Here is a 24,577-nt window from a genome sequence, read left to right as displayed (position 1 = left end):
AAAAAGTTTTGGTCAAATGGGCTTCCATTTTTTCTAAGCCGGATTTGGCCTCTACTGGCCAGATGACAGTAACATGTGTGTGTGTTGGGGGGGTGTCCATGGTTGCAGCTTCATGATTGATAAATGTTTAAATGAGGGATTGATTGATTTCTGTTTCACACTGGGTCATCTTTCACACCTATCAGTTAAGAGTCTCCTGGCTTCCCAGCACCATTAGATGCTGTGGAAGAATCCGAATTGTGGGAACAGCAGTGCCTTCTCATTGTGATCTAATTAAAGGAGAAGAAATAACAATACATGAGTGTAATAGTCAATTCTGTTTCCAGCCCGTTTTTTTGCTCTGTGACAGTGTCATTAGGAAGTCAGCAGGGGGCACCTCCTACCCATCCTCTGCTAAGCCGGCTAAGCTCTTTGTCCCACCCGGGGCTTTGATGTGGGGTCTGAAGATATCCTCAGTGCTCAAGCCACGCACCAGGTCTCCCAGAAAAGTCTCCCTTTATCTCCTACATGGGCTTACATTTTCAAGTTTTGTCTTGTGTTTTGGGAAAGGGGAAACCCCACCAATAAATGCACACAGGTTGCGAATCCAGCCAGTGGTTTATTTGTAGGACGTTCTTTTTGGTTCGTATGAGCTGGCTTCTACAGGGCCCTGCTCCCTGACCGCACGGCTCTATGCTCCCCTGTGAGAGCGTCCATCTGCTTTGCTTAGTCCTCTCCCTCGCCATGGAGGCTTCCGCCCTCATGCGTCATAGCAACGCAGGCACTGGTTTTTGGAAAACTTGCTTGTTTTATTATCTTTTATTCCTCTTCTCTACTTTCTTCTAATGATGCTATTAACTGATAATTCCTTTCCTTCCCTTTTGTTTTCTACTGTTTTTGGAAGGGAAAGAGTATGCTTAACTCAAGAAAGCTAAAAATTATTTTCATATATGTTTATCTATTTATTTGCAAGGCAGAGCTACAGACAGAGAGGGATCTTCCATCTGCTGGTTCACTTCCCCGAGGACCACAGTGGCCGGAGCTGTGCCGAGCTGAAGCCAGGAGCCAAGAGCTTCTTTCAGGCTTCCCATGCGGATGCAGGGGCCCGAGGACTTGGACCATCTTCCGCTGCTTTCCCAGGCCATAGCAGAGAGCTGAATCAGAGGAGGAGCAGCCTGGACATGAACCTGCTGTCCATAAGGGTGCCAGCGCCGCAGGCAGAGGCTTAGCCCACTACGCCACACAAAACTAGAAATTCTTAGAATGTTCTGGATCATTTAGCACCACACCTGCAGGGTTTGACCCATTTGTCCTCATACCCCATGCCTCCCCGTCTCCCAAGCAAATAAAGTAAGCACGAGCCCTTTCTGCAATCCTCGTGGGGAGAGGCTTCACAGGGGGTGGGCTAAATACAATATTTAGCTGGGCTTTTAATTTTTCCAGACCATAGCACCCAACGTTGCCAAAGGAACTCTCTTCTGTCTGTGTTGCGTCTCCCTGAAATACATTATTTGGAGTCTCTTTAACATCGCTTTGCTGAGGGATGGGTTAAAGGAGAGGTCCCTGACGCCAGCCACTCCAGCCTGAACCCCAGAGCCCAGGGGGCTGACCCAAGCCTCAGCCTCACCCTCACAACCCCTCACCAGCTCTGCTCAGAATCACCTATGTCCCCCCAGGCCTACGATTTACGGCTGGGATACGGGTGGGAAGAAGGGGAAAAACCCTCAAGGTCGTTTATAGGAAACATCTTGGCATGCTTTTTTAGTTATAAACCCGATGAATGTAAGGCTACATTCCATGTTCATAATTTGTACATTTAATGTGCATATTTGCCATTTTTTACATTAAATACATTCTCATGATAGAGACTTGATCCTCTGCAACACTGATGCTCTAGCATTTCATCATCTTTGAGGTTAGCAAGGAACCACGAGAAAAATCTGCACTGAAGTGTGCAGACCCGACCCCCATCTGCTTCCCATACTCTTCCAGTTTGCAATTACAGCAGCATTAAAGCCTGGCGTGTCAAATGCACTTGCCTTCTCTACCGGGATTGCCAAAAAAAATATGGTTTACAGTTCCTGTTGTTTAATCTTTTCTCAGTTTATCTGTATGATGGGAATATTATTCAACTTGAAGCTCTTTTGTCATGACTCAACGCAGCAAGGGGTAAAACGTGCAAGTATGTGCACATTAAAATAGCTAGAAAACAGATGGCTAAGTAGACACGAACGTATTTCGATACGTTTGTGGACAATAGAATTACACACACGCTTGTTTTGGTGCAAAGCAAATTGAAATTCATGCATAGTTTTCTCAAATACCTACTTCCCATGAATTTGTTGAAGACTTCTTGTAGGCATGGATTTCAAGGTTTTTGTTGGTGGTGGTTTGTGTGTGTGTGGCACCAAAATAAGCTTATATTTTAATTTTATTTCGCACAGACTTTGTGAGATCCCCAATAAATAACATTATCCTACAGTTGTCACTTCGGGTTGTTTCAATTGCTATCCCTTTCACACATGCCCAGAGCAGGCGCCCTCGGCAAGGGGACAGAGTGTTTTCAGTGTTGGGCTCATTAGAAGCTGGAGTGCTTTCAGTCTGTTACAAGGACAGTCTCCGTTTTGGAAACAGCTGGGCCTCCAGCTCCGCGTGGCCAGACAGCCTCGCCGGAGTTCGGACAAGGCCATTGGCTACCGCTCGCGGGCATGCAGTCCTGACCCAGAGTTCACGTGAGTCCCTGAGTGAGAAGCCAGGCACCTGCTCCCGGCGCAGCCAATCGGGAGACGGCGCTGCTGCCACACCCACCTGCCCACCGCGCCCCGGGCAGGCGGCCAGCCTGCCTGCCTTTCCGTGGGGAATCAGTTCTTCCTGGAAATCCCGGCAGCTGGAGCCCAGGCCCCCTCGCAGCTGGGTTCGCGATGGGCAACAGCAAAGAACGTGCTCTGGCTCTGGACTGCGTTTTGTTACCTGGTAACCTGGGGACTCCTTCCACACGCGGCGTCAGCACCCGGCTTCCCTGGAGCAGTGACATCAAACCTCGAGCAGCTTCGTGTGGCTGCCTCATCCAATGACGTTCACGCCTGAAAATAGTAGTTTGCGAGCAGTCTCCAAGCGAGCACTGTGTGGCTTCTGCAGCGGGCGCCCATCCAACGCGGCTTGGGTTCACCCTGTGCCCCTTCTCAATATCAGACTTCGGAAATGTTGCACTTGGTGCTTTTTGGACGACGGTCACATCGCAATTGTTCAGCTTGTCCGAGCTCAGATCTGCCACTTGGAACCCTCTGTGGGGGCTTTGTTCCTGGCACGCGGACAGATTCTCTGCATACTTTATGGGAGAAAGAGAATGTGTACAACCTGGGGCTTAATAATAGCTGCAGGACAAAGTGATGTTTTGTCTTGTGGCACTGAGTACATCAGCTTCGGATAGCACTCCTCTGTAAAACACAAACTGGGAGCTTTTTGAGTCGCATCCACTTTTATTTATTTTTTTATTAAAAACGTAAAACATGAGGCTAGTTTAAATGGATGGCCTTACATCCTTCTACCCTACAAACAATGTGTGTGTGTGTGTGTGTGTGTGTGCTCATGCCCAGGTGTGTGTGGTTATAGAAGGAAGAGCGGTAGCGCTGGCTTTGAGTTTCTGATTTTATCCACCAACTTCTCTGCCTGAAGGTAGAGTGTGGAGTTTGCTGTCCTTGGCACCTCCCCTAAATGCTTGCCATCGAAGAAGGGGTTTGAAAATACTCTTGAGCATTTTGTCAGAAAGGCACAGTAGCCGATGCAATGTGGTTTTTCTTCCTATTTTATGTGCATGTCTCAATACACTTATAAACAGCTTTAAACCCACTGAAAACGCACAATTCAAGGGATTTTGGTGTACTTAACATTTGTGCAAAAATCACCATCATTGACATTAGCCCCCACTACTCCCACCCCCAGTGCCTCCCGTATTCCCCCAGCCCAGGCAGCTGAGAACCTGTGTTCTGCCTCTACAGATTTGTTTTCTATACCCGCGGGTCATACCATGCGTGTCTTCTTCCACTTGTCATAACTCAAGGCAGTCTTAAGTTATCTGACCTAGACGCCCTGCCTCTGAAGATAAAGTATCATTCCTGCATTCCTTGAGGCTGGAATTGAGGATGATTGGCATGAGGCAAAAATTAGAAGCTGGTTGGAGTGAGTGGGCTTCTCCCCGCCCCCCCCCCCCGGGCACCCAGGGGGTCCAGGGCCCAACTACCAGCTCCCCGAAAGCACAGCCTCGGGGCCCTGTGTTCCCGGGTCTCTTCAAGAACTTGGGGGCGGGGAAGGGCGGTCAAGGTTGACCAAGGCATCTATTAGCCTGATGGACGGAAGCTCCCTGGAGGTCTGCGCGGGAGTTCACAGCGACACTTCCCCTCCTTGGAAACCCGGTGACTATTGAGCGCTTCACCCAAGCTGCTGTAAACTGGGAGTCTGTCGCTTCCTGGGGACCCTGGGGAGCAGCCCCCTGCGGGCGGCCCAGGCGCCAGTGTTTCCCCCCTGCCCTTTCGCCCTCTTGCCCCCTTCTCGCTGGCAGAGCCCAGGCTGCTCAAATCTCTGAGAGTGCATGGAGGGCCCTCCCCCCAACCCCAACTTGTGATTTTAGAGCCAATAGGTGGTGAGGTTTATTTGCATATTCCCAGTCCCATCAGCAGCGAGTGGAGTGGAAGCAGTGTCAGACTGGATCCCTCCCCCTCCTCTTCCCCCCTCCTCCGAGGAAACCTGCCCCTTCCAGCTGCCCTCCCCTCCCCTCCCCTCCCCTCCCCTTTAAAGCGTGAACCGCCCGCGCGGACCGCGGCTGCAGCTCGCTCTCTTCCTCCTGCACTCCGCGTCCACCCGTGCGTTCGCGCGGCTCCTGCACAGGGAGGCGCCCTGACATGGAGAGCAAGACTCTGCTCCTGGTGGTCCTGGGCGCGTGGCTCCAGAGCCTGACCGCCTCCCGCGGAGGGGTGGCCGCCGCCGACCGTAAGTGCCGCGCCGCGCCGCGCAAACTTCGCTCCACCTGCCGGTGCGGCCGCTTCCACGCGTGCTGGCGCTGCCAGGGAAGAAGTTGGCAGCGGCTGTGGGGCGCGCACCAGGGACTTTGCCCAGCCCGAGAAGGGTCCCGGGACTGGGATCCTGGAGGCGCCAGCAAGGGAATCTGCCTGCGATCCGGTTCCCGCTTTTTTTTTTCTCCTCTCCCGGGTTCCCGCGCTGTCCTTTCCACTCCGTCTGCGCCCGCGTTCCCCGCGCACCGGCGCGGCTCCGGAGAGCCGCGGTGTGCGGGGCGGGTGGAGGCCGGCGGCGACCCATGGTCTTGCCGGCGGTGACCCGCAGAAGCCTCCCGGCTGCCGGCGCCCTGGAATGAAAGGCGCGCGGGCCAAGGTGACCCCGGCTCCGTCCCCCACCGGGGGAATCGCGGGCACAAGCGGTCGCGCAGGGTATCCGGGCTGTAGGCGGTGCAACCCTTCGCAGAGCTGTGGAACCCGGGAGGCGGGGGGCGTGCGGCTCAGAGTTCCTGGGACGCGCCCTGGAGGCAGGGTACGGCGTCCAAGCACCTGCGCTCCGCTTTTCTCAGGGCGCACGAATCCCAGCGAAGGGTCGGCCCTGCTGGGAACGTGGCCCCGCAGTCCACGGCCGATGACCTGTGACGGGTTGCCAGGTCTGCCTGCCCGCGGCCACCCTGTCCAGTCCCCGCGGTGCTGCTGCGAGGGGGGTCGCGCGGGGGCGCAACCGCGGTCACCGCCAGCCAGGGCATCGCCAGCTCGCTGGAGTTAGGGCGTCAGAGAATTTCTTTACTGCAGGAAAAAAAAATAATAGTAAGCGAGCGAGCGAATGAGCCCAGCCGGGGAGCTGCCCATGGTAGACGCAGCCTGGTAACTTGAACCTTGGCTCGTTTTGTGCACTCGGGCGTGCGAACGCAGGACACGGTGGGAAGCGGGTCACACCAGTAGGCGTGGTGGAGCCGGGCGCAGGGTGATGTGATCTGGAAGGGGCTTTTCCCGCCGCGGCTCAAGGTGGAGGCAGCCCAGGGCTTTGAGTGTAGAGAGGAGGCTTCTCTCATTGGAGAACACGGGAGAGTCAGTGTGCTGTGATGCGGTGTGTTCCGGGCCACAGCGGCCCCCCTGTGGGTAGCGGGAATCAACTCCGAATTTCCATTGCAGGTAGCGCAGGGACACACAGGGCTCTGGTCGCTTCAGGCTGCTGGCAGACGTGTGCCACCACTTTTTTTTTTTTTAGTAAGTTTTTTTTTTTAAGATTTCTTTATTAATTTCTTTGAAAGGCAGAGTTACAGAGAGGCAGAGGCAGAGGTATATAGAGAGAGGTCTTCCATCTGCTGGTTCACTCCCCAAATCACTTCAACGGCTGGAGCTGCGCTGATCTGAAGCCAGGAGCCTGGAGGTTCTTCTGGGTCTCCCACACAGGTTCAGGGGCCCAAGCACTTGACCATCTTCCACTGCCTTCCCAGGAGCATTAGCAGAGAGCTGGATTATAAGTGGAGCAGCTGAGACTCAAACCTGTGCCCATTTGGGATGCTGGCCCTGCAGCCGGCTCTTTACCCACCTACGCCACAGTGCCAGCCCCAGCCATCATCTTTTTTTGTTGTTGTTGTTGAGGTTTTGCTTGACTCCCTTGGAGGGTCACAGCATGGAATTACTGGGCTGGTCCGAGTCACACTTCTGGGTTTAGCATCCTCAGCTCAACAATGAGGGCGTTGGAGGCACTGATAGTTCTCTGGGGCCCCACTGATTCTGCCTCTTGTATGCAGCAGGCATTTAAGGGATGCATTGATTGAACTGGATTTTCACCAACATACGTCTTTTGGGCTGGAAGAACACTAAGAGGATTGTCCCTAAGTAGACTTGGAAAGGCTCTGTCTCACCCCTCGCACACTGGCTCTACCCACTGCACACCTCCCATTTCTCCCAGCCATTTTCTTTTTTTTTTTTTTTTTTTTTTTTGACAGGCAGAGTGGACAGTGAGAGAGAGAGACAGAGAGAAAGGTCTTCCTTTGCCGTTGGTTCACCCTCCAATGGCCGCCGCGGCCGGCGCACTGCGGCCGGCACACCGCGCTGATCCGATGGCAGGAGCCAGGAGCCAGGTGCTTTTCCTGGTCTCCCATGGGGTGCAGGGCCCAAGCACCTGGGCCATCCTCCACTGCACTCCCTGGCCACAGCAGAGGGCTGGCCTGGAAGAGGGGCAACCGGGACAGAATCCGGCGCCCCGACCGGGACTAGAACCCGGTGTGCCGGCGCCGCTAGGCGGAGGATTAGCCTAGTGAGCCGCGGCGCCGGCTTCTCCCAGCCATTTTCTGCTCTTTCTCCTCCACACAAGGTCATCCAGGAAGGGAAGAATTCCAGGGCAGGCCCCACAGGCATCACCTCCTCTGGGCTCTGAGCTTCTGCACTCCTCATTTCTCAGAAGGCTTTGAGGACAAGAGGTACTGCCCTCAGGGCCTCTGTTCTGGGAGCCACCACAACCTTGCAGGGTTCTGTTCAGAAAACTGGAAGAGCTGTTCTGGAGCCCTGAGGTGGGGACTCAGGAGCTGCAGTCCTGTTTGGCCACCTTGAATTTCCAGGCTACAGGTCTGAGTCAGACACGATGGGTGATGGGAGCAAAGTAGCAGGTGCCACGGGGGCGGAGTTCTGCCAGGGAGTGATTGATTGATGGCTGTCTTGAAAGGTGGGAGTCAGGTACCAGGGAAGAGGTGCAATAGAAAATGTTCACTTTTAAGCAGTGTATTTTTAGCTCAACCTTCCGTTCTTGCCTTACAGTGGAGGAGAAAATTGGCCTATATGGTTTCCTGCCTCTATGGCAATTAGATTGTTCCAGATAGTGCCTGAACTATGCCGCATTGTTCCTGTGTGACCCTTCTCTGATCGCCACCTATTCCCCCGTGGTCACCACACAGGCTGCATTGCTTTAGAAGGGAGGGTGTTCCAGCCATCAGCATGATGGCTGCTGGGGACTTTGGGTCACAGAGGGTAAGGGAAGTTTGCAAGACGTGAATATCATTATTTTTCAGGTCTGGGTGGAGTTGCTATTTGAAGCCGCACATATGCATTTTCCAACTTTCATGGCAACAGCACAAACACCATCAGTATAACATTTCCAGATGGGTGGATTCCCAAAACATCATTTGTCATCACAGTGAACTTTTTGTCAACAGAATTTTTTTTTTTTTGAACCTGGGAGCAAACCTTTGTCACAAGTGGCTCTTGTCATAGTGCACTACAATGCTGCTTACTCAAGAGAATAAGAGTTCAGATTTATTACAGAGTTCACCTTGCTGTCTTGTGCTGTTTTAAGATAGCTGTTTATGTTGAGTGTGTGATCTGGGTACCCAACAAAAGATGTTCATACTAGTGAGGGAGATAAAATACCTACTTGGAAGGAAGGAGTGAATTATCCTCGGTGGTGAAATGTATGTATGCTTTTAAAGTTATGCAGGAAATGAACCTGTTAAACTTATACCAGCTTATTCTTCTCGCTGGTTCTTCCACCTACAGGCCCACTCCCCAAATGGCCATAACAGCTAGGCCTAGGACAGGCTGAAGCCAGGAGCCAGGAACTCCATCCTGGTCCCCATATGGACAACAGGGACCCATCCCTTGGGTCTTTCTCTACCCCCCCTCCCCCCCCCCCCCCGCCAGAGCACTAGCAGGAAGCAGAACTGGAAGTAGAGCAGCCGGGACTTGAACTGGCGCTCTGACATGGGATGCCAACATGCCGTCCAGTCCACCGCACCACAGCTCCCGGCCTCAATGGAGCCATTTGCACATTTCCAAACTGATTGTCTAACTTCTTTTTCATTAGTGTGGAAGTGAGGCCCAGCGCTGGGGGAAAGTTAATGTAAACTTGAGGTGCCACGTATGGGATTTCTCTTCCCTTTTCTCTAAGAGTGTTGCTTCTCAGCCCAGTTTTGTTTCTGTGAGTTACGATCCACATAAAGAGAAAGCGCCTATCTTTGTGGACTCCCTTGGTTTTTCAGCTAGCCACATAGGCACATAGGAATAAAGATGATATAACCAGGGAATGTATTAACTCTCACGGACCCGGCACCCCCGTCTCCCCGAATGCACTGAATGTGTGCCTAATGGGGCCCAGTTGGCAGGGTGCTGCTGATTTGCTAAGGAGGGAGGCCCTGGGAGGGCATCAACTTCTTTCTCTCTTGCTGCCTCTCTCCCTGCCTTCTTTCTTTCCTCTACTCTAAGGCGGGCTTAATTTCTAGGGGAACTGTAGGTGTAAGACAGTGGATGGATATATGTAGAGGCATCATTTCCATGTATGGAATACAATAGTTCCCTTAGTAACAGTCACATCAGATCAGTTCACCTGCTTCCCAGTGCCAATTCCAGGGTATTTGGAGGGCAACTGAACACACTCCCCAACCCATCCTTGGGGTCCATCTCTCTGCTTGTCTCTATATGTCCAAGCCAGGTGCTTATGGGATGATGCAGATGTTGACCCATCCCTGAGGGTGGCAAACACAGGCAGTGTGAAAATCCCAACCAGAACACCATGAGAGAAACACGGGGTAAGCGCGGTGCAGACCGACATAGCACCAGAGCCATCACGGGGCATATGGTGGCAGTACGCCCCATCAACCTGAAAATGAAAAATCCTGTCCTTCGAAGGTGAAGCTGAAGTCTCCAGCCGCTCATGGGCTTGAGAACCTATGCACGTCCTATCACGTGTGGACCCGACAGAAACGCTGGCTGTGGAAATGGCAGCCTCCCCACGAGCCAAGCAGGACTGAAGTTGGACGCGAGATTACAGGCTGCGTAGGTTGTTCTTTTCCAGGAAACAGACAAAAGCCAGTCTTAGTCATTTCAAGGAACGTTCTCGGCCAGTTCAAAAGCGCTAGCAATACCAGTGTCCCCAAGTTGCGTAATTTTACGGAAAAATAGGCTGATATGAATGGCCTACTGTGGCGTTGGAAAAATCAGTGTGGCAAACAGGTGGGACGTGAGAGCCGCCCACCAGGGTGTCAGAAGCTCTCTGCTCTTAAAACGCTGGTAACTGAACATGTTACAGTAAGATTGTTAGCTGGGTCAGGGGGGCCGAGTGGTCGAGATCCCCACGCCGTGTGTCAGAGTGCCCGGGTTGAGCCCTTGGCTCTGCTCCTCATTCCAGCTTTCCGCCAAGGAAGACCCTAGGAGGCAATGGGCAATGGCTCAAGTGGTTGGGCCCCGTCGTGTCTGTGGGACACCTGAGTGCCCTTTTAGCTCCTGGCCTCAGCCTGGCCATGCTCCGGCCATGGCTGGCGCTCGGACAGTGAACAAAAAGATAGGAGCTCTCACTGTTTTTCTCACTCTGCTCTCTCTCCCTCTCCAATAAACATATAAAAATGAAAACTAATTAGATTGTGAGAGAATAAACAGCTTGTTGTTTGAGGTGGGTAGATGTGGGGGAGGGTGAAGTTAATTTAGTTTTACATTTTCTGAAGCACTTTCTAAAAGTTAAAGAACTTGTTGGGCAGGGAGAGAAGAGTCAGATAGAAAATGTGCAATTCTTTTCCACCAGCAGCAGGGTGTTTTCTGATTAGGAATGGAGAATGGGGCCTGCATTTTCTTTTTATTATTATTATTATTTTATTTGAAATGAAGAGTTCCAGAGAGAAAGACAAAGCGAGAGATGGCTACAACAGTCAGAGCTGGGGCGGACTGAAGCCAGAAGCCAGGAGAGTCTTCTGGGTCTCCCACATGGGTGCAGGGGCCTAAGCATTTGGGCCATTTTGCCACTGCTTTCCCAGGTGCATTAGCAGGGAGTCGGATTGCATGCGGAGCAGCCAGGACTCAAACCAGCACCCATATGGGATGCCGGTGTTGTGGGCAGCAGCTTAACCCACTCCACCACAGCACTGGCCCCAGGGGGACCTGTATTTCGAAAGGAGATGAGAGAGCATATTCTTGGTGGGTGGGTAGATTCCATGCAGTTTTCCTACATGCAAACAAAAGCAGCTTTAGAGTTTTAGAGGTTCAGCACAGACGCTAACTGAACAGTCTTAGAATATTTAGCAATAGCAACAAAACTCACTGTTTTCTAACAAATCCAAAGGCACATCAAAAACTTCAGGGGCTGACGCCGCGGCTCAATGGGCTAATCCTCCGCCTGCGGCGCAGGCACACCGGGTTCTAGTCCCGGTCGGGGCGCCAGATTCTGTCCCGGTTGCCCCTCTTCCAGGCCAGCTCTCTGCTGTGGCCAGGGAGTGCAGTGGAGGATGGCCCAAGTGCTTGGGCCCTGCACCCCATGGGAGACCAGGATAAGCACCTGGCTCCTGCCTTCGGATCAGCACGGTGCACCGGCCGCAGCGCGCCGGCCGCGGCGGCCATTGGAGGGTGAACCAACGGCAAAGGAAGACCTTTCTCTCTCTGTCTCTCTCTCTCACTGTCCACTCTGCCTGTCAAAACAAACAAACAAACAAACAAAAACAAAAACAAAAAAAAAAACAACACTTCAGGGAAAAGGGAATTAAATGTTTATTTTGGTGCAAAACATTTGGAAAGCCAAGCCTAAGTTTTTCATAATATGCATTGTCCATCAAATTTGAGGTACCTTGGAAGAACCATTAGGAAATTGTCACCTGCATTTTAGATAGTGGAGGGGTGTGTGTGTGTGTGTGTGTGATCAACTTGTTGCATATAATGAATCATATAGTCACACTATTGTGTAAGGAACTCCAGAAAATAGTTCTGAATAAGGAAAATATTGGCTGATTATTTCAAGCTTGTTTCAAATGCCCATGTCTTTAGTGACTGTATCGCTTTTATTTTGATTCTTGCCCTGACTTTTGCAAAGCTCATTTAAAATGATTGTCAGTTGAGCAAAAAAGAGTAACTTTGCATTAAGACATTAGAAGTTTTTCTAACAGTCTCATTTATTGATACCCTGACAGTTTTGAAAAGTAAAATCTAAACCCTACAAGAGATTATCATCTTGTAGGATGATAATCCTACAAGTAGGCAAGACTTTTTTGTTCTTTGTTTTACTTGATGAGGAATTAAATAACTTCCCCTAGTACCACTTCCCCTTGTGCTTTGTCTGTGGAAAGAGACTAATCTGACTATCACGTGGAACTGCATGTCAGGTGTCTCCTGTGCTAGTGCATGGATTGGCTATATGCACCCTATTAAGATTTATTAGCATTTAGAGGCCGGCATTGTGGCATAGCAGATAAAGATGCCACCTGCAGTGCCGGCATCCCATATGGGCACTGGTTCTAGTCCTGGCTGCTCCTCTTCAGATCCAGCTCTCTGCTGTGGCCTGGGAAAACGGTAGAAGATGGCCCAGGTCCTTGAGCCCCTGCACCCATGTGGGAGACCTGGAAGAAGCTTCAGGCTCCTGGCTTTGGATGGGTTCAGCTCTGGTCATTAGAGCCCTCTGGGGAGTGAACCAGCAGATGGAAGACCTCTCTCTCTTTCTTGCCCTCTCCCCTCCCCCCTTCCTTTTCTCTCTGTAACTCTGCCTTTCAAATAAATAAATACATATTTTTAAAAAAAATTTGGGGTTGGCATATCCTGCCATGAGAGTAAGAACAATTCCACACCAAAGCTGCCTCATGCTTCTAGCTATTTTTATTGTTGCCATTTTTAAAAATGAAGCTAATGATAAGGAAACCACCTCTCTCAAAGAAGCCCAGCAGTATGTTTGTGGGAAATACTCTTTTGATGTCACTAGGGATTTAAAGAAGGTGGAAAATGAAATTAAAATATAGTCTTTGGTGCAAAAAAAAACAAAACAAAACAAAAAAACGCCATTGACATCCATGCATACAATGGATCATTGAAACATTCACAGAAATGCAAATTCGGAAAAAAAAGTTTATGGATTTCAAAAATATTTTGCACTAGAGTAAACTTGCCTTTTAGTTCTGTCTCCCCCACTCTGAGATGCCCCAATACATGAACAGCCACCTGGCACGAGGGTTCTCTCTACAGGAGAATGAGCTTAGTGCAGCCAGAGACCTGGGTTCTGCGCCTCACTGCTGTTCCCCGTGGAAGCAGCAGAGCCTCGCCCAAGCCACTCAGGCTCAGATCTGGAAGAGAAGTGGGACCCACGGAGCGCGCCCCACATAGCGTGCCCCACATAGCATGCCCCACATAGCCGTTCGTTTACTGGGAGTTGTTCCTGTCCGTGCTGGGGCTCATTAGAGCAGGCTGCACACGCCCCAGAAGCCTGATTGCTAAACCCGCAGTTAAGATCACCTTGAGTGAGGAGACGCTCACTGCTGCAGGTGCACCCTTGTAATCCTCATTTCTTTCTCTTCCCAACACCTGAGGAACAAACCAGCAAGCAAGCTAAAAATAGCATCGGCAAGGGTTGTTTGAGAACCTAAAGCATCTAAAACATCGCGCTCCAGCAGGGAAAGCAGACAACCCTCCAGCTAACATCTTGTCTCCCCCCCCCCCCCTTTTTTTTTCCTTTTCCCGGAGAAGGAAATGACTTCCTCGACATCGAAACTAAATTTGCCCTGCGGACTCCGGAGGACACAGCTGATGACACCTGCCACCTGGTTCCCGGGGTGGTGGAGTCTGTGGCCAACTGCCACTTCAACCACAGCAGCAAGACCTTCGTGGTGATCCACGGCTGGACGGTGAGAGGGGCTGCGGCTCACTGGGGCTCTGCCTCGGGTCTTGGTGACCAGAACTGCTTGCTCACGAATGGCTTTGCTGCTTTAAACTTGAAGGAAGGCAACGTGCCTTTGGGCGGAACCTGCTGTCTAAGGTTGCTGAGTATTTCCTGTGGATACTGCCCGCCAAGTCCCTTCTCTGTCAGACAAAGAGATTGGACTCCACTTTCAACATTTCCCACTTGCAAACGCCAGGGAGCTTTTTTAGAGGTGCAAGAGGGCTCACTCTTGCCAGATGGGTCAGAAGAGCTGAAACATGGTGGTGAACTCGAGCTTTTAAAAAGTGTTAATAAAATGGTCCTCTCTGAGTGTGCTGATAGCCACCCTCTCGGAGCCCTAGGGGGCAGAAGGATTTGCGTACAATGAGCTGTTTAGGAGGTATTGCTCTTCCATGATGCCAGAGTTTGTGACCATTGGGAGAGACCCTGCGTTCTGGTGAGCAGAATTAGCTCACAGGGATGGGCATCCCAGCCCCATTCCTTCTCCTGGGCGGCTTAAAGGCTTCTGCTGTGGACAGTTGAGGACAATTCCTGTCATTTTTGTGAAGACAAAGGCAAGCGCTGACAATTCACCTGTTGGCTATTTGAAATAAATGCATCCGTTTTCCCAAGTTAACCTAGCAAACTCAGGCCTTGTGATAAAAGTTCAAATTCTTAGTCTAAATCATTCTATAAGAGACTTAAACAGAAAAACAAAAAGGAATCTTTAGTGTTTTCAGAGGCATTTTGAATGCACACAAAACTCGGCTTTTAATACTCCCTCCATCCCAAAAAAACTTTAAGCTTAATAAACACATTTGTACAACCAGAATCAACTGATTATAGCAGGCACCCCCTGCCTTTCTCCCCCCGCCCCCCACGCTGGCCTGGCCTGAGGTTCTGAGGCCTGGGCCATGGGCCTGTGGCTCAGTTTTGTGTCTGGGAATCAACAATTTTTAAATCAGCACAGATTGAGTGAGCCTCAGATGAAAAATGTAGAAATTAAGACCTCTCCTGAGTTGAAGAGGGTGGTGCTTGGCTTCTCCAACCCCTTTGTTTGGGGTTCCTAACATCCGTACTTGGTGTTGAATCAGAGATGGACGGAGCAGCTAGATGAGTTGCTAACGCCATCAATCCGGGTATCAGTCACCGTGAGTGGAAGCTGGGAGACTGGCCCCCAGAGCCCGCCTGACCGGGGAACTCTGAAAGCATAGAAAGCTTACAAGTGGGGCCTCAGGCTGACAGGACCCCCCTGCCTTATTGCGGTGTGGAGCTGGGATGCAAACACACAGGTGAAGGGAAGTGAGAAGCCCCCTGCCCACTGCTCAGCACGTGGTCGGTGTCGGTGTCGATGCGGCCATCGCTTGGATTTCAATCGCCGCAAGCCCAGCCTTTTCACTGTGGAGTAGGAGGAGCACTGGATGTTGCATTCTTGAAGCCATGAGGTCATCTGCCCTTGGTCTTCAAGGCAACTGCAAACGGGAGCTGGTGTCCCAACCTGGGGAGGGAGGAAAGAGTGGGCCAGGGCCACTCCTTCTGGGTTTTGCGCTTGCTGAGTTCCCTGCGAAACCACTTTGCTTCCAGACCTGCAGCTGCCTCCCTGAGATGCGTTCAAAGGAGCTTGCATCACCCCTGTGCTTCGTCGTCTTTGGTTTTCCTCCTGGTGCCTATTTACTTTCATCTACTTGAAAGACAGAGCGAGAGCGCACGCTTGAGAGAGAGAGCAATCTTCCGTCTACTGTTTCACTCCCTAAATGCCAGCTGCAGCTGGGGCTGGGCCAGGCTGAAGCCAGGAGCCTGAAATCAATCCAGGTCTCCCACGTGGGTGGCAGGAACCCAAGTACTTGAGCCATCACCTGCTGCTTTCCAGGGTGCGGTTAGCAGGAACCTGGACTGGAAGCAGAGGAGCTGGAACTTGAACTGGCCCTCCAGTGTGGAATTCGGGTGTGCCAAAGGGATGGCTTAACCTGCTCATCACAAAGCCTGCCCATGCTTGGAACAGCTGTCCGCCAGCATTTTATCTCTGCAAGTAGGCTGGGAACCGGAATGATCACACGCAGAAATGTAGGAGGTTGGACTAGAACTTCAAGATCTTCTGAACCCAACCCGTTTTGTTTTATAGGTGGCCTGGGCAGGTTACAGCAGAGCCTACGTTTATAGAAATCATTGGTGGGGGCCTTGGATGGAAACCTAGATCACCTCGGTCTTGGATTTGCTTTTTTTCTGCCACAGAGCAAAGCAATGAGATACAAAAGTGTGCAATTTGCTCTGTGATGGGAGTGGAACTGAGCTCTGCTTTCATAGGTTTAGTCTGCTAAGCAAACAGCAAGAGCCTGCGTCTGACAGATCCACCGTAGGAGATCCAGTGTCAAAGGAAGCCCCTTGGAATGGGAATCCCACCCATATGTTTCTATTGAATTTCATGAAATGCAGTCCAGCTTCTATACTTCTCCCCTTCAAAGGTGCCTGCCTAGAAACATGGATTCAGAATCTTCTCCTTGATTTAATACATAACTGAGTGACCCCGCTGTGACTGCAGTATGACTTCCTCTTGTATCATTCACTTCAAATCCAGCTCCCTGCTAATGATCTGGGAAAGCGGCAGAAGATGGCCCCAAGTGCTTGGGCCCCTGCTACCTACATGGGAGACCCAGATGAAGCTCCTGGCTGTTGGCTTTGGCCCAGCTCAGCCCATTGCAGCCATGTGGGGAGTGAGCCAGTGGATGGAAGAGCTCTCTCTCTGTCTCTGTCTCCTTTTCTGTAGTCTGCCTTTCAAATAAATAAATAAATCTTTAACAATAAAGCAAAATGAAATCTGCCATTCCTGAACCCAACACACCCCTTTTGTGGCACATGCATATCTATCTCAAACGGGCAGGCACAAGTCTGAAAACAAATTATCATTTGGGGCTGGCTTTTTCTTTCTGAGCAATGGGCTTCCTTGCAGGTGTGTTTTCTCCGTTTAATGTAGGTGTATCGGGCTGAGGGGTGTGTGCTGTGTTGCCGGTGGGTGTTTTAAGAAAGTTTGTCCCACCCTCTTCAGGTGACGGGCATGTATGAGAGTTGGGTGCCGAAACTTGTGGCCGCCCTGTACAAGAGAGAACCAGACTCCAACGTCATTGTGGTGGACTGGCTGTTACGGGCCCAGCAGCACTACCCAGTGTCTGCAGGCTACACCAAGCTGGTGGGAAAGGATGTGGCCAGGTTTATCAACTGGATGGAGGTAAGAGTGGGAGACAGGGTGGGCTGTGTCCAGAGGTTTTGCTAGGGTGAGATACGAGGCTGGCCACGACCCTTTGCACTTAGCTGTAGGCCCTGGAGTAAATTCCCATCTTCACTGGGAGCACAGCCTTGTGTGTAAGCCTGAAGCAGCATTTGGAGAAGAATGAAAAGATTCCAAAGCCAGCAAATTGTCCTGCCCTGCCCTGTCCTTTGCTATTTTGTGCAGTGAATAGATCTGCTGAGACCAAGAACTAAGTGGGCAGAACAGAGAAAGAGCTTGTTACTTCAAAACAGAGGGAAGGAGGCACGCTGGGCCAAGTCCTTTCCGCCAGTTGGCCGGCACGTGGAGACTGTAGCCTGGCTTTGACTCCTGTTGGAGCAGCAACTGTTTTGACAACAATATTAGTAGTATTTATTCCTTAGGGTGGATTAAAGACTCAGATTCTTGCTGGTGCTGGGGGATGATGGGATTGAGCTGGAAGGACCATAGCCTGTTAATTAAGGAGGCTGTGCTGGGGGGTGAGGGGGGTGAGGCCTGAAACAGTGCATGGAAAATGAACTCTGAAGGGAAGTTGGTTGGGGAACAGAAAGTTTTTGAAATCCATGCATACAAGGGGCTTTTTAAAAGCTCATGGAAATGTGTACTATGAAGAAATGATGTGTGGATTTCAAAAATTGTTTGCACAAAAAAAAGTTATTCTCTAATTCTATTTTTTCCCCATAGACTGAGTAGTGTCTCTGACCTCCTTCCATTGTAAGTTATTCTTGGCTAACATTGGAGAGTCAAGTGGTGCAGTGTGTTTAGAAGAGTGAGTTGGGGGTTAAGTTCATGATCTTTGTACACGTCTACAGGGGTGTGTATGCACACACACACATACTCTACACAGACCTGCATATGCACACACACACACACATATTGTAAAGAAAATAATTTCCAACATATGAAAACACTTTCTGAGTTAAATTTAATGTTAAAGAAGAGAACATCCCAGCACTAGAAATACAGATCTCTCTTTCACTTGTAATAGAAAATTAAAATAAGTGAAATTGTGTTTCAGCGTTGCCTATATTTTGAGAATAGTGTCTATATGCATTGTCTATCTTTAGCTTTTAATCTTTGTTGAGGAATAACAACACTTCCTTTTTCCCCCTCTTCTCTTCCAAAGGAGGAATTTAACTACCCCCTGGACAATGTCCACCTCCTGGGCTATAGCCTGGGGGCTCACGCTGCTGGCATTGCTGGAAGTCTGACCAACAGGAAAGTCAACAGAATCACGGGTAAGAAAGCAGTGTCCCTTGTTTCCACCAGAGTTGAGAGGGCCGTCATCTGGAAAGGGAATCAGAGCCGTGTGTGCTAACTAGCCCCTGTGTCCCTGTGTAGGGACTCTGTCCGGCTCTCTCTTATCTGACAGTAGAACCCAGGCGCAAGATAAAACATGGAGGCTTATTATCTACTGTCGGTAGGCCAGGAAGAGCAGGAGGAGGTAGAGACCGCCCACTGACTGTGCTGAGGAGCCACTATCTCTCCTGCCCCTGCTCGGGGCTTTGGGGTACACGGCGCGTGCATAGCTATTCGTCTCACAAGGGTCCTGGGAAGAGAGAGCCAGGACCAAGTCCAGGGCCCATAGGGAGAGAAGGCAGTCATCCAGCAAGTGGTAATCGATGGGCTGGCAGAGAGAGAGAGAGAGAGAGAGAGAGAGAAAGGGAGAGAGAGAGAGGGAGAGAGGGAGAGAGGGAGGTAAAGGGAGGAAGGGGGGGGACCCATCCCCGTTGATAGGGCTGCTCACCACATTCAGAACTCATTGACAAAAGGAAATCAAGGCATCCCCAGGGAAATCACGTCACATGGCTAGGTGAAGGGACCCACAGTCCGTTCTAGAAGGAGCCAAGACAACTTCTATGACTCCTGTGGTGGCTGAAAGATCCGATGACTCCAGACGAGGGGCTGAGAGAAGGACCTCAGAGGCTGCCAGTGCGTTCCAATGAGGAACCATGGCAAGTGAATGCGACAGGGGCAGAGGTGCGGTCTAGTGGGCCTGTAAAACTCTCCCCCTCTGTCCCTGTCAAGGCCTGGACCCAGCGGGACCCAACTTCGAATACGCAGAAGCTCCGAGTCGCCTTTCCCCGGACGACGCAGATTTTGTCGATGTCCTGCACACATTCACCAGAGGGTCTCCCGGTCGGAGCATTGGGATCCAGCAGCCCGTGGGCCACGTTGACATTTATCCCAACGGGGGCACTTTTCAACCCGGGTGTAACATCGGGGAAGCCATCCGCGTGATCGCCGAGCGAGGCCTTGGAGGTAAAACAGGATTTGGAAGTCGACGGCCTGGGAGGGGGGTTGTTCTCAATCTCATTGATCCGGGGTCCTATCTCATCCTCCCAAAGTGTTTCTGTTTGGCCTTGTTCTGTTTCTGCCTTGGATTGCCGGGAATATGTTTCGGAAGCATTCTTCCTTGTTGGGCACAGTCACCTTAGAAGCAGACAACCCTTGGGTCTTTTATGGATTACACTGTAGGCTACGTTGAGTACTGAACTGGAAGGCACGAGGAAATATAAAGGAGAGATTTAGGTTGGAAAAATCCCACTGACCCTGAAAATAGCAGCAGGAGATGTTGTCCGGCCACAGGACCAGTTTTAAATGCAGTTGCAAAGCAATGGGGGTGATTTTGATTTTGAACCTTTCTGACTTACTGAAAGTCAGAGAGAGATTAAGTCTATGTTTTTGGTTTTTTTTTTTTTTTTTGGGGGGGGGAGGTTGGTCTTTTTAAGAGACAGGAAAATCAGACACCAATCACAACTTCCCTGTGATAAAATCTTCCATAGCTTTAGAATCAAAAAATAAGTTAACATGGGTTTTACAGTAAAATATTGATAATCATATTTATAATTTTAGCTTTCATAGCATGTTCATGCGTGCTCAATTCATAATTTATTTTGGGGTGTACTCTGCATCCCTCTTGGACACTGGGACTTTCCCATGTCCGCTCAGCGCTTTTGTGCACACCTTCTAGAACCTACAGTAAAATGTTACTATTTCCAATGGGCATAAAAGCTTATGGTAATAAATCTGTCCGATGCATTGTTCTTCGTTTCTATGGTTCATTTGATACAAAAAGCATTTGTACAGGCACAGCCCTCCATTGTACACAATAGCCGTGATAAGATGCTAGTCCCTTAACAATAACACCCTCTGTGATACGGTTTCTCAAGAAACACCTAGAAGTCTTGCAAACTTTCAGTATAAAAGGAGGTGATAAAGTAGGGAAATCAACATTTACTTGGGAAGTCCCTTACTATGGCCTCATAAACATACTCATAAATGGAAAAAAAAAAAGCAGAGAAATCCTTGTGAAATTGCAAGGTTGATAATCGTAGAGGTAAGAACAGCTCCTAAAATAAGGTCTACATAGATGCATAGGACAAGGTCTCTGGGCCACTGTATTCTCACACCATATGCACCTGTCTTAGACGCATGGAGGAGTCCCTGTCTTAGACGCATGGAGGAGTCCCTGTTTTAGACGCCCATGGAGGAGTCCCTGTCTTAGACGCATGGAGGAGTCCCTGTCTTAGAGGCCCATGGACGATAGCCACACAACTGGAAGCTCATGTGTCTCTCTCCCCAGATGTGGACCAGCTTGTGAAGTGCTCCCACGAACGCTCCATCCACCTCTTCATCGACTCACTGCTGAATGAGGAGAACCCCAGCAAGGCCTACCGGTGCACCTCAAAGGAAGCCTTTGAGAAGGGGCTGTGCCTGAGCTGCCGGAAGAACCGCTGCAACAACCTGGGCTATGAGATCAACAAGGTCCGGGCCAAAAGGAGCAGCAAGATGTACCTGAAGACTCGCGCCCAGATGCCCTACAAAGGTAGGCCGGGCGCTGCTGTACCAGGGAAAAGCAGGAGGCCTGTTTTGGCCACGCCTGTGGCGTCATGCACACTCGTCTGTCTGTCGCAGCAGAGATAGCAAAGTGATGCAGGAAACCCTCGTTGTGAGAGGGAGAGAGCCACTCTTCTCCATTCCCCTAATTGCCAAGGCCAGGGAGACCCTGTTCTCATCCTCTACTGCTTTCCCAAGACATAGCAGAGAGCTGGATCAGAAGTGGAGCAGCCAGGACTAGAACCGGCGCCCATATGGGATGCCAGCGCTGCAGGTGGCGGCTTTGCCCGCTACACCACAGCGCCGGCCTCAGTTTGCCATTTCTAAACTTGGCTCTGCACAAAGGCAAGAGCCATCTGTATTCTAAAGTGGAGCTGACCTCGAGCATGAGAATATACCAAACCTTCTAAGATAGCTCCATTTTGCCATGAATTTGTTTCCCCACTTGGATTTCAAGTTTGACCTCTTGCTTAGGGCAAGACCTAAAGGAGCGGAGTTGGAAATGGGAGAGGAGTAGGCGGAGAGCAGGGGCAGAGAGGCACATGTCAGGAAAGCAGGCTTCCGTGCAGTCCAGGGGCAGCCCGAGCAAGGGAACAAATAAAGAATAACTTCCGGGCCGGCGCCGCGGCTCACTAGGCTAATCCTCCGCCTTGTGGCGCCAGCACACCAGGTTCTAGTCCCGGTCGGGGCGCCAGATTCTGTCCTGGTTGCCCCTCTTCCAGGCCAGCTCTCTGCTCTGGCCAGGGAGTGCAGTGGAGGATGGCCCAAGTACTTGGGCCCTGCACCCCATGGGAGACCAGGATAAGTACCTGGCTCCTGCCTTCGGATCAGCGCAGTGCGCCGGCCACGGTGGCCATTGGAGGGTGAACCAACAGCAAAGGAAGACCTTTCTCTCTGTCTCTCTCTCACACTGTCCACTCTGCCTGTCAAAAAAAATTAAAAAATTAAAAAATTAAAAAAAGAATAACTTCCTATTTTTAAGATTTGTTTTCTTTGAAAAGCAGAGTCACAGAGAGAGAGGGGAAAAGAGAAGAAGAGAGAGATTTTGCATCTGCTGGTTCACTCCCTGAATGGCTGTAACAGCTGGGGCTGGACCAGGTCAAAGCCAAGAGCAAGGAGCTTCATCTGGGTCTCCCACCTGGGTGCTGGGGCCATCTTCCACTTGCCTTCCAAGGCATATGAGCAGGGAGCTGGATGAGAACTGGAGCAACTGGGATGCAAACCCAGCTCTGATAGGGGATGCTGGTGTCGCCCGCAGCGGCTGAACCCGCTGTGCCATGAGGCAAGCGCCACTGGAGAACTTCCCAAGGGAACAACGCATCTGCTGTAGGTGCCCAGACGTAAATGTGGCTTGTTGGAATGTGCACAGGTACATTTGGTGGCATGGAGGCTGGAGCCTCTGTCCTTCAAGGAACCCCTTTAGAGAGGCGGGAGGGAACCCTGGGATCCCCTGACTTTTCAGAACCAGGAAGTGTGTGTATGGAAAGGGCTTCTTTTTTTTTTTTTTTTTTTTTTTTTTTTTGATGACAGATTTTTATTAAATGGAAGACACGGGAGATGGGGCGAGAAGTGGCAAGCACAGCCACGGGAGAGCAGGCATTCCTGGCTACGGGAACAAGAAGTTATGAAATCTAGGATTAGGTTCTCCTGCTTAGCTCTGACACTCAGGAAGGTCCTCTCCGTGGCACTCGCTCTCACCAGTGCTGGCATGAATGCATGTGCGCTAGTTCAGTTTGGCCAATAGTTCTTCTAGTTCAGGCCGGGCTTTGAACCGTCCTTTGAAGTCTTCTTCGGTGTGCTCCCTCACTGACAGTCTGACTCCTTCAGGAAGATTACTCTGGATTATTTCCAAGAAAATCTCTGCAAATGTAGCACTCAAACCGCTGATCTGAACCACTCGCTCGTGTGTGGTAAGGACTGAGTCCACGAACATTTTGGTGCCTTGATCCTGCAGCTGCAACACCTCCATGGTTTTGGTGGGCATCGCGTAACTTTCTTCAACTTTAATGGAAAGCTGGTTGCAGAGGTTGTGAATGTATCGGGCGTAACTCTCTGCCAGGGTCATGTCGTAGGCAGTGAGGTGAACGTTTAAAACCCCATATTCATAATCTGTCCCCAAATTGATGGGTCTCACTTCTACTTTTCCCCTCTTCTTCTTGGGCTCCTGAGCTTTAATTAGGTGCTTGTATCGTCCAATGCCATGGGTGGGTTTTGACTTGTAGTGCCGACTGGTGCTCAGTAGAATGCCACCTGCAGAATAAATGGGATTCTCTCCTGAAGTTCTGACTCTTAAGAGGGAAACCACTTGCTTAAAAATGATATTGCTCCTCAGGCACAGCACCTTTCCCAGGGTTCCGCTCATCCTTTCCTGCTGCGACCTCTTAGCTGTGGAAACCGAAGGTCCGCGCCAACAGCCGCGATTCTGGGACGTCTGTAATCGCTGCCGGCCTTGATCGGAAAGGGCTTCTATCTTGGAGACAGAAGCCCTCACTCACCTGGGCAGCCCGCCCTTCCAACTCCAGGGTCACCTGTGCAGGGTCACCTGGAGCTCCCAGCTTCCCCCACGCTGGCCTCTAGTGCTGCCTCCCAGGGCTCCGTTTGACTGCGAACTCATATCCTCTTCTCTCTTAGTAGCTGTGAGGATTTTATTTTGTTTTGTTTTCTTTTGTTTTGTTTATAGCCAGTATCTGGCTGTTATTTTTGTTGTCAAAAGAGAAATTTGTAAACAAAGTAGGGGTTGTTGTTGGAAGCTCCCCATCAATGCAAGGTCCTGGGAATTGGTTCATCAGAGCAAACCACTCATGCAGCCCACAGCTGGACTTTGCCAAATTCTAAACCATTAACATTATGACATCTGTGTCCTAGCTGAAGAGAAAGTATGTTTAATAGACAGCAATATAAGTGAGAAGTAAGAAAACATGTGGCCAACTATCTGGAGATACAGAAGAAAAAGCATCAATATAACTCTCTTTTTTTTTAAAAGCAGATTATTTATTTGAAAGATAGGGAGAGACAGAGACAGAGACAGAGAGTGAGCTCTGATCCACTGGTTCTCTCCCCAAATGCCTTCAATGGCCAGGATTGGGCCATTGGTCAAAGCTGGGAGACCGGTGCTCCATCCAGGTCTCCCACGTGGGTGGCAGGAACCCAGTGACTGGAGCCATGGCGGCCGCCTCCCGGAGTGTGCCTTGGCCCAACCTCACTTTCCTCTGTCATGTCATAGCAGCTGCGTTCCAGGCCTGCTGTTTTCTCTTTCAAATAAAGAGGAAACACAAGGTGGTCTGACTGGAAGGAGCTTGCAGTCAAGGAAGGGGGTGGGGTGGACAAAAAGCTGGTGAACAGGAAGAAACACCCACCCATCTTGCAAGGGCACAGGTGCCGGATGCGCTTGCGCGGTGCAGGTTGCTAAAGCAAAAAAATGCCCAAGACAAGGTGCAACTCGGGACTTTTCAGTTTAACCTTCCCAGGAGCCCAGCAAAGACTCCTGCCTCCGCTGGGCATGCTCCAAGCACACTTTTCTGTGAGGGTATAGAATTGAGGCTCTGGATTTTTCTAGGTGTGAACACTTTGTGTTCACGAGCAAACCTTCCTGAGCCAGGCAGACACTGTGGAATGAGCGTGCTCCCTGTGAGTCTCCGGCGAGATGCGTGCCGGGGGCCTGCATCACCCAACTGTGGGCCGTGGGGTTTCTATAAAGACTGACGGGCACTCGCCCTGCCTTCCTCCCCTACAGTCTTCCATTACCAAGTAAAGATCCACTTTTCCGGGACCGAAAGCCAAACGCAGACCAACCAGGCCTTCGAGATCTCTCTGTACGGCACCGTGGCCGAGAGTGAGAACATTCCCTTCACCCTGTGAGTAGTCCCGGGGCTCTGCCTGCCACGC

At 50.7% G+C, this 24,577-nt stretch overlaps 2 protein-coding genes across 2 annotated transcripts in view; one reads left to right on the top strand and one right to left on the bottom strand.

Moving 5' to 3' along the window:
- The first annotated feature begins 4,504 nt into the window (after positions 1–4,504).
- Positions 4,505–24,577, top strand: part of LPL (lipoprotein lipase) — a 28,179-nt gene continuing 8,106 nt past the window's right edge. The window contains 7 exon segments of the mRNA NM_001177330.1: positions 4,505–4,965; positions 13,419–13,576; positions 16,634–16,813; positions 17,979–18,090; positions 18,881–19,114; positions 20,439–20,681; positions 24,426–24,546. Coding sequence (NP_001170801.1) covers positions 4,878–4,965; positions 13,419–13,576; positions 16,634–16,813; positions 17,979–18,090; positions 18,881–19,114; positions 20,439–20,681; positions 24,426–24,546 — 1,136 coding nt within the window. The 5' untranslated portion in view covers positions 4,505–4,877.
- LOC100340423 (large ribosomal subunit protein mL48) lies at positions 22,187–23,196 on the bottom strand. The gene has a single exon (XM_017347278.4). It carries the CDS (start codon positions 23,052–23,054, stop codon positions 22,416–22,418), a length of 639 nt encoding a protein of 212 aa, XP_017202767.1. The 5' UTR covers positions 23,055–23,196; the 3' UTR covers positions 22,187–22,415.

Source organism: Oryctolagus cuniculus, chromosome 8, assembly GCF_051225735.1.
Source record: "Oryctolagus cuniculus isolate XC-2025 breed Fujian yellow rabbit chromosome 8, ASM5122573v1, whole genome shotgun sequence".
Classification (NCBI taxonomy): Eukaryota; Metazoa; Chordata; class Mammalia; order Lagomorpha; family Leporidae; genus Oryctolagus; species Oryctolagus cuniculus.
The sequence above is the reverse complement of the archived record's forward strand: the minus strand, read 5'-3'. Positions and strand labels throughout refer to the sequence as shown.

What these genes read in the sequence shown, in the direction of transcription:
- LOC100340423 (XM_017347278.4), bottom strand. Translation starts at nt 23,054, where the DNA reads ATGAGCGGAACCCTGGGAAAGGTGCTGTGCCTGAGGAGCAATATCATT.